General features: G+C 28.2%; 1 protein-coding gene across 1 annotated transcript; it reads left to right on the top strand.

Moving 5' to 3' along the window:
- Positions 1-322: 322 nt before the first annotated feature.
- Positions 323-730, top strand: B0T23DRAFT_289923 (putative necrosis-inducing factor-domain-containing protein; the record flags this gene model as incomplete). The annotated part of the gene is made up of 1 exon (XM_062834269.1): positions 323-730. A coding segment is annotated over one exon (408 nt), but the record flags the coding sequence as incomplete, so codon positions are not given.
- Between the last annotated feature and the right edge of the window lie 9,475 nt (positions 731-10,205).

The raw sequence follows: 10,205 nt of genomic DNA, 5'->3' as shown, positions 1-10,205 counted from the left end.
TTGTTTTGTATAATGCTCCAAGGAAAAGTACTTCTAGACAGCTGTATGGTGCAGGTATAAATTCCCTAACCTTCGTCCTGACCTACCTGAGAGACCCTGACACCTCCTATTCCCAACTCCAACAACCACATTGAGGTAGAGGTATCCAGCACAACCAGTTAATTACGAGACCACAACCAACAAAATGATCCTTACCACCCTCCTCGCCCTCTTTCTCGCTCTAGCAGCAACCACCACCACTGCCCTCCCTACCGCCGAAGTCTCCTCCTCTGACCCTCTCACCAACGCCACCCTCACCTCCCGTGACGACAAGCACTGGGCATGCCTCAACTTCTCCCCCGCCATCGACCAATCCTCCGGCGGCTCCCCCAAATGGGGCGACTGTCTCCAACTGCGCGCCAACATCGAATCGGGCGGGTCGTGGACATTCTGGTCAGGCCGCCACACGGTCATCGCCTCGTACGGGACCTGCGTCATCGGTGTTGAGACTGCCAAGGGCACGTTGGCAGGGACCTTGACGCAGATAGGAAATATCGATTTGATCCAGATTGTTGAGTACACCGAGGCCATGATCATTCGCCAGGGCGGAAATCGGGTGGCTACGAACGGGAAGGGGAAGAAGTGGGTGAAATGGGATGCGAAAGTGGGGAGCAAAGGGACGATGGAGTGTTTTCAGCTGGCGTTGAAAAGCAACAAGTTTGCGGTTAATTGGGGACTGTATCATACGTAGTTCCTGCCTAAAGGTAGACACTGGAGGGTTACGGGTACTTAGTCAAAGCTTTGACGCAGATATATCGGAAAGGGACAGTGGTCGAGCGGTATGGTGCGCAGCTTCCCGTCTGCAATTCCACCAGGGTTAGGCCCGGAGGGATAACGCCGCCTCAGGCTGGGCTGGTCACCGTACTACCCTATGATGTATACACTACAAATGATTAGAACCAGTACGATTGACAAAGTAACTGACTGAGCTGGGCCCCCTCTGGGATAGTTATCTTGTAACTGGCGTCTTCCGGCTATGCAAATAGGACGTATAGCTCAGGCGACCCCCCCCCTTGTCGGACCCACAGATTTTTTTATATATATAACCCTAACCCGAATAGCACATGCATTAACGTACAGCGTACAGAGTACTTGGAAGCACATCGCATTATTGCATTTTTGCAAGGCACGGGTCACGCCAAGTATATCCTACTGAATAGCGAAATAATTAGATTAGTATATTATAACCTTTAATATATTTATAATATACAGTATAAATAGAAGGGGTTGTTAAGTACTTATATACTATTTTATAATATCGTTTATAATTAAAATTTACTTTTAGGAATATTATTAATATAATATAATAATTATATACTATCCGTTTATATTATCGGTTATATTTTCGGATGTACTATTACCTTTATATAGATAGTCTCTTATGACAGACGTTCAACCTTAGTCAGCCCCCATCCACTTCCCCGCCACCCCGTGGCGCAGTCGTTTTGGACCTATAGGGCTAAATGGTGTGATGTCCGGATTGGTGGGTGGGTGAGGGTGGTGGGCCGGATGTCACAACCATTTGGCCCTGTGGGTCCGAAGAGACGCATAGGCTATCGGAGGTGGCTGAGCGACTGAGACTATATATAGATTATTCTACTTGTATTAACCATCCGAATAGTACTTTTATACTACTATAGAATATTTCGGATATAATTCTTGGATATTTAAGAATGTAGGTTTAAATTAATATATACAGTAGTATAGCCTTCTAGGGGGCGTAGTCTTTATATATAAAACTGAATATAAAATATACGTAGAATATATATAAAATTATTATAAAGTTTTTATAAAGTATTTATAAAGTATTCGTAAAGTATTTATATAACTTTAGTTAGTAATTAGATACGCTAACTATAATAGGAGCCTAAATATATAAAAAGATTATATTCTCTCCTTTTCTTTTATTACTATTTCCTTCCTTATATTTATTTTATTCTTCATAATTTCTATTCGTTATAGGTAATATAGGGGGTAATATATCCTTCTTTCCTTATATTTTTCTCGTAGTTAATTATTTACTAATACCGGGACTATTTAAATATATTAGAGGGTATTCCTCCGGGAATATTCGCCGAGGATTAGAATATTCTAATTAGTATATAGGATTTAAATTTCGATATTATAGAATTTAAGGAAGTATAAATTATTAATATAGTTATAGTATTAGATTTGTAATATAAGGAAGAAGGTTTATAATTATTCGGCGAATTAGTTTTTGATATTACTTTTAATTTAGATTTAGAGGTAGGTATACTTTTAGATAATAATATTAAGATAATTCTATTTTAAAATATCCGGTTAATTACTTATACCTTTTCTAATCCTAGTATAGGGAATTAGGCTTTTTAATTTCGAATTAAAAATTTTGTGTACTATTATAATTTCCCGAATTTTCCCGAGGACGATACTAAGGGGTTAAATACTATATATATATATATAATTAAGGGTATAATTCCTACTAAAATAAAGAATTAGCAGGATTAAATAAGTTTTTATATAGTATTTGGCTTACTTTATATTAATTTTATTAATAGGTTAATAATAGGTTTAATAGTATTAGGCTTTTATTTATAGTAAAAGTGAATATAAATTTATTCATTACTTTTTCTTTAATTAAGTAGAATTTGATTGTATTAAGAAAGGATATACCGGTATAAAAATTTATTTTTATTTTTACCTTCGTATTTAGAAGGTAATTAATAATAGAAAGAGTATAAACGATATTTTATAGTTATAGTATAATATATAGGAGGAGTTTGTAAATAGGTAATATTTACGGAATTAGGATAGGAAGTAGGTTATAGTATTATAATTTATAGAATTCCTTTATAATTATAAGAACCCGAGTATAATAAAGGTAAAGTGCGGAATTCCTAAAGATAATTATTATTTAATTATTTTTAAAAGTTTTGTAAATTTAGCCTTACCCTAGATTAGTTGGAATATATATTAATAATTATTATTATTTAAATAATAAAGTATATTATATATAGTATTAAATATTAATATTGTTAGGAGGCTTAGAGCTCGTACACGGAAGCACCTCAGCGGCTGCTACTCCCCTTCGTTAACCGACGTATAGGATTACTAATAATAACGCCTATATCGGGTCGGGCTCGCGGGAAGGATAATCCGGTACTATGCCGAAGTGCCAAATTAGTACGGGGCTTTATAATATTTATTAACGGATAAATAGAGTTTATATAAATATAAAAGAGGTTTAACAGAATATAGTTTATTATAATTAATAACTATTAATATATCTTTAAATTAACCCCTAACTTACTATCCCCTACGTATAACTATAATTATAATTACCTCAGCCTACCTTTCGCCTATATTTTTAATAAATTAATAGTTCTTCTTCTAAGAATTAAACCGATACCGTTAAAATACATATATATAGCGGCCGGTTTATTTCTCGTACTATTAAAGCTATTCCTCGTCCCTTTTATATTATTACCCTTATAATTACTATAATTAAAACAACCTAACCTCCTCTACTTTTATTATAATAATACTAATCTATTATAAAGTTTATTAAAGAAGATAATAATAAAAATTACCCCTCTATACCGCCCCGGACTCCCCGTTTATATTCTTAAATTTTAAAAGCTAATAAATTCGTATGTAAATAGTAATTATTCGAATTTCGGTTTACTGTAATTAAATTCCTCCTTAATCACCTCCCCTTATATATATCCTAGTAAGAATAATTCGCATTCGTAGGCCTCGTTAAATAAAATTTAATAGGAAACTACCCCCCTATCCCTATTAAGTTCTATTACTAAAATTACCTCTTCTATAATTAAATTTATATTTTTACTATATTTCCCCTTATTATCCCTTCGTTATTAATTATTATTATAATTACCCCTTTACTAACTATAATTATATTAGCCCATACTAAATATTATTTTAAATATAATATTATTAAATTTACTAGCGAAAGTTTCTTATAATTATAGAATTATTTTTATAATATTAATATATATTTTTAGGAATATCCCCGTACTTCCCTCTCGTTCGCTATTAATTATATTAAAAGTAATCCTAAAAACGTATAAATTAAATATATATTGGCTTTCTGTAGTAAATCCGGGTATAATACTATTCGTAATACGTTTATATAGAGCGACCTCCGTACCTTCTTAAAAATTAAATATAATAATAATATTTAAACTATTAAACGATCCGCTCTTAATAAATTTAAATATATATAATAAAATACTTTAAAAACCATTCGTAATTTCTATAACCGCTATTACACCGAAGAATTCAATCTATTATACAATTAACCAAAATATATTCGGATTATTACTTAAACTAACCAATTATACCCCCTCTTTAAATAAAACATCCTCTTAATAACTAATATTAATATAATAAATAAAGTAATAACGTATACAAAACGGTTAAAAGGCCTAAAAAACATCGAATTATCCGTATTACATCGCTAATATTAAATATCTTTAGGGTATAATCTATTATTTTCTTTATTTTTATACCTTCTTACCTCCTCTTTGAATATCCCTTCTTAATTATTCTATAGTAATAACCCCTCCGATTTTCCCTATCGCCCCCTTACTACTTTTTAAATAAATCCTAATTTTATTTATTCCCTTTATTATTAAAAAAACTATACGTATAGCCAATATACTTAATTAAAACTACTAAATACCTACTATAAATATAGTATAATAAGCTATTTTATAATAGTGTACCTAAACTGAACCTATTATAATTATAGCTAAATCGGCTATTTAGTACGGAATTACCCTATCCCCGCAAATACCCCCTTATATAGAACGAACGCCGAACTAATTACAATTAAAGCGGTAACCGCAATTGTTTAGAATAATATAAATAAATTACTAATATATTTGGAAATAAAATTATTAATAAAGATTTATAGAAATTAGTAGAGTACATAAAGGTTAATAAATTCGGGCGTAGAATTAAACCTAATTAATAGGTATTTATTCCTATTAAACGCAAAAATTAATTTAATACCCTATCATTTTATTAATTTTTCCCTTCGGCCTATTCCTATATATAATATAATTACCTATTTTATTAGAATACATAATTCCTATAATATTAAACGGATAAAGCAAATTACTTTTACTATAATTAAATCCCTAGTTATAGAAATTATCTTCAATTACTCCTAACTTTATAAATAGAACTCCAATATTAATTAATAGTAATAGTCGTTTTAATTTCGTATTAAGGTTAACGATTTCGTATTAAATATAGTATTAGCGAAGGAAATATATAACATTGCAACTATCCTAATAAAACTATAGTAGGATTTAATTTTACTATTAGATTTTTAAGAAATAATAAAGGTAAAGGAGGGTTTCCGCCCTCCTATATATACGAATATCCCGTTCGAAATCCCCCCTTCTTTAGCGTTAGAATTTATAACCCTACCTATTATAACGGAATTAACCGAATCGCCTCCGGCCCCTACCCCCTCGATTAAAATTTTTCGAATAGTATTTAATAATATTTACCCTACTCTAATACCCCCTATAGAACTAATATTATTATAACCCTTAAAATTATTAAAGGAAATAAAAGGCGAATCCGCCGTCCCCGAATTAATTATTCTACTAAAATATAAAGAGTTCCAATCGGTATTTAAAGCCTTAACTATACCCCTACCCTAATATAATCGGTTAAAATATTATATTAATTTAATTAAAGGAGAATTAGTACCTTAGGGACTAATCTATATATTAAATATTAAGGAGTTAAAAGTATTATATAAATAACTAGTAGAAATATTTTAAAAAAGGTAGATTCGTCCCTCTATTAACCTAACGGGCACTCCTATTATCTTTATATTAAAGAAGAATAAAAAGTTAAAACTTTATATTAATTTTAAAATATTAAATAAAGTTATAAAAAAGAATTAAATAATATTACCCCTTATTTAAAAAATTCTAAATTAATTATTATTAATTAAAATTTTTATAAAATTAAATTTAAAGGACGTATACTATAGGATTCGGATCCGAGAGGGAAATGAAGAGAAGACAGTATTTCGTATAAAATACAAATACTATAAATTCTTAATTATACTAATAAAATTAGCGAATATACTAATAATATTTTAAATATATATTAATAATATATTAATAGGGCTAATAAATACTATATGTATTACTTACCTTAATAATATTCTAATTTATAGTAAAAATAAAAAAGATTATATTAATTATATTAAAAAAGTCCTTTAATAATTATAAAATTGTAATTTCTATATAAACCTAAATAAATACGAATTTTATATAAAGTGAATATTGTTCTTAAGATATATTATTTCCCTAGAAAATATAGTAATAGATTTAAAGAGAGTGGTAATAATTATAGAATAGGAGGCTCCGGCGAGCGTTTATAATATTTAAGTCTTCTTAAAGTTTATAGAATTCTATCAACGCTTTATAATATTATATTCCAAAGTAATTATACCCCTAATAAAGTTATTAAAGGGGAATAAACGGAGGCCATTCGAATTTATAAAAGAAGTAGAAGAAGCGTTCGTAGAATTTAAAAAATTATTCTAAGAGGCTCCTATATTATATTATTTTGACCTAGCATTATAAATCCGAATAAAAATAGATATATCGGACTTCGCAATTAGAATAATTCTTATACAACTATATAGTAATAGATAGTACCTAATAGTTTTCTTTTCAAAGAAGAAATTACTAGAAGAAACTAAATATAAAGTTAGGGATAAAGAATTATTAATAATCGTAGGAATACTAAAGGCGTAGAAGTAATACCTATTATATATAAATAAATTATTCTTAATAATTATAAATTATTTAAATTTATAATATTTTTAAAAAAAGGAGCGGGTTAGCGTAAAGTAAAATCGGTAGGTATTAGAATTAGCAGTATATAATTTTAAAATTAAATATTATTTAAAAAAATTAAATCTAGCGGATAGGTTATCGAAGAAATTATAATTATAAGGAAAAAAATAGGAGGTAAGGGGCGATTACCTATTAATAAAAGTTATTAAAAGGGGTAAGGAAAAGGGTTGGGTAATAAAAGAAAATCGAATAGTAAGAGTGTTAATAAAATAAATAATTTTAATTAAAAGAGAAATTTAAAAGATAGTAATAGAAAAGAGGGAATAGTAATAGAATATAAGTAAAATAAAAGAAGGTTAAATATTAAAGAATAAAGGGGTTGAATTATAGAAAGAAAAATAAAATTCGTAGGGGGAGGGCGAATTAAATAAAGAAAGGAAGAAGTAAAAGGAGGTTAAAAACAATAGTAGAGAGGATAAAGTAGTAAAGAAAAGGGTAAAATTTACGAACGAGGCTACTATTAAATTAAAGAAGAAGGATAAAAATATTATTATAGGAAATATAAACGGGTATATAATAATAGTAAGGGTATAGAAGGACGAAGAACAGCTACTACCATTAGAATAACAATTATTAGAAGTATAGAAGGAGGACCTATTTATTATTAAGGAAATATAGAAGAACAGCGAAGGAAGGAGATAGATAAAGAATTAAAAATAAAAGAAAATAGAATTCTATAATATTAATACTAGGTCTATATCCTAGAACGGATATAGGCCGAACTACTCCATACCTATTATAATATAGCGATAATTAAATACCTAGACTAAAGGAAGATATTAAAATATATTAATTAATTCTACTACTAACCTATTATTATAACCGATATTAAATTATATATCCGCGAATATCTAATATACTAGAAGGCCAAACCTTATAATTATTAATTATATAAGCTATTAAAGTTATTACCTATCCCTACCATCCCCTAATAAGATATTTCGTATAATTTTATTACTAAAATACTAAAATTATTTAACCCCGTATTTAATTAGACCTATAATATAATCCTCGTTATTATTAACTATTTTACTAAATACGCTTTATATATCCCTATATAAAAGATAATTAACGTTTAGTAATTTATATTCCTTTTTTAGTAAAATATTTTTTAATAATTTAATTTCCCGAATTCTATTATATTAGACCGAAATAGTCTTTTTATAAATTAATTTTAGAAAATTTACTATAAACTCCTAAATATCCGCAAACGCCTCAATATAATTTAATACCCCTAAATAGATAGATAAATAGAGAAGTAAAACTAAAATTTAGAATTATACTTCTAAATCTTCTATAATATAGAGTAGGTCAATTAAACCAAAAAAATTATACTAGTACAATAAATGTACAATAATTATTTCTATACTACTATTAAAAAGTCCCCCTTAAAACTATTCTTCGGGTATTATCCTTAAGGATTAATAGACCTGGAGTAAAAACGGAGGATAATCTTTCTAATAACAATTATTAATCGAATTAATAAATTACTTTGTAAATAGTTAAAAATTGTAGTAGCCTTAAAAATTATTAATTAAAGGTATATAAAATAATATAATAAAATTTAGAAATTAAAGGAATTCGATGTTGGAAGTTAAATTTTACTTAATATAAAATATATTAAATAACGCTGCCTAAGCGCTAAATTAATAGATAAATTTTTAGAACCCTTCTAAATTACTAAAATTATTAAAGAAAAGAAGATAGTATATTAATTCGCACTCTCCGTATATTACTAAATTTACTTAATATTTCCTATTACTCTACTAGAGCCGTACTATAGGGATCCTATTATAATAACGCTGCGAAGGAAAATTGTAAATATTAAGAAGGATAATATTTAATACGAAATCGAGGTAATTATAAAGTATTATAAATCCGGTTGCTAATATTAATTCTAAGTTAAATAGAAGGGGTATCTGGATAATAAGAATTCGTAGGTTTTATAAAAGGATATAAATTGTCCGGACCTTCTTAAGGAATATAAAATTAAAGAAATATAATAGTAGCGTACTAACAGCGGGCCGACTACTAAATTAATAAAAGTTAATTAAATAGTAAAAGGAGAATAGTAATTATTTAGAAATTTAAAGTAAAGATATAAAATATAGACGTAAGACGTAAAATACAAATGTAAAACGTAGATGTAAGACGTAAAATATAAGATACAAATGTAAAATATAAAATGTAAATATAAAATGCAAACGTGAAACGCAAAATATAAATATAAAATATAAGTGTAAAACATAGATGTAAAACGTAAATATAAAACGTAAATGTAAAATATAAAACGTAAATACAAAATACAAACGTGAAATATAAACGTAAAATACAAATGTAAAATATAGATATAAAAACGTAAGACGTAGATATAAAATATAAACGTAAAATATAAACGTAGGGTATAAAGTAGGGATACAATAATAAAGACGTAAGATAGAAATATAAAGTAGAAATACTAAATAGGACGAGAAATAGGAAGGGAAGGTAGTTTAATTTAATATAGAATATTAATAAAGTGTTAAATAAAATATAATCCGTATTTTCCATTATTATTCCAAATAAAAAAATCCTTAATAGTATCCGTTATTATCGATATAGGATTAGAATTTACAACCTTAAGAGGAATATTCCCGCGCACTACTACGCTTATTAATAATATTTATAAATACTACCTTATATTATTTATTTATAATCCTCCTTCGCGAACTCTAATAATTTATCTAATTTCCTATTTATAAACGCTAGCCTCCTATTAACCGTCTAATACTAAGGACCCCAACTATAATTAAGGGAGGGGGTAATACAAATAGGAAAATTCAATATAGAGATATTTATAGGAGAGCCGCCATTATTAATAATAAAACTACTAATAAGGGTTACCGGATTAATATTAGTATTAGTATTACCGATACTATAGTAATTAAATTTTAAATAGCCCTTATAATTGAAGTTCCTAATTCGGAATATACCAAGTAACGTTATAGGAAGACTATTATTAATAAAATATATTTATATTATAGCCTAAAACGCCGCTACGGACCGATATAACTACTATAAAAGGGGGGTAGGTAGGGGGCTACCAGTATTAATAAAGCGTATAATTTCGGCTGCTATATTTTATATATTATTCCGGAGGTTATAAATATTATAAGGAACCTCGAATATATAGTAGCGTAGCGATAGCGAATACTACAATCTCTCGTTGAATTTTGGAAGGAGAAGACGTTAGTAAAAAAAAAAAAAAAAAAAAAAAAAAAAAAAAAAAAAAAA

Source organism: Neurospora hispaniola, assembly GCF_033458365.1.
Source record: "Neurospora hispaniola strain FGSC 10403 chromosome Unknown B0T23scaffold_13, whole genome shotgun sequence".
NCBI classification, from domain to species: domain Eukaryota; kingdom Fungi; phylum Ascomycota; class Sordariomycetes; order Sordariales; family Sordariaceae; genus Neurospora; species Neurospora hispaniola.
This window is presented reverse-complemented; position numbering and strand designations above follow the sequence as displayed.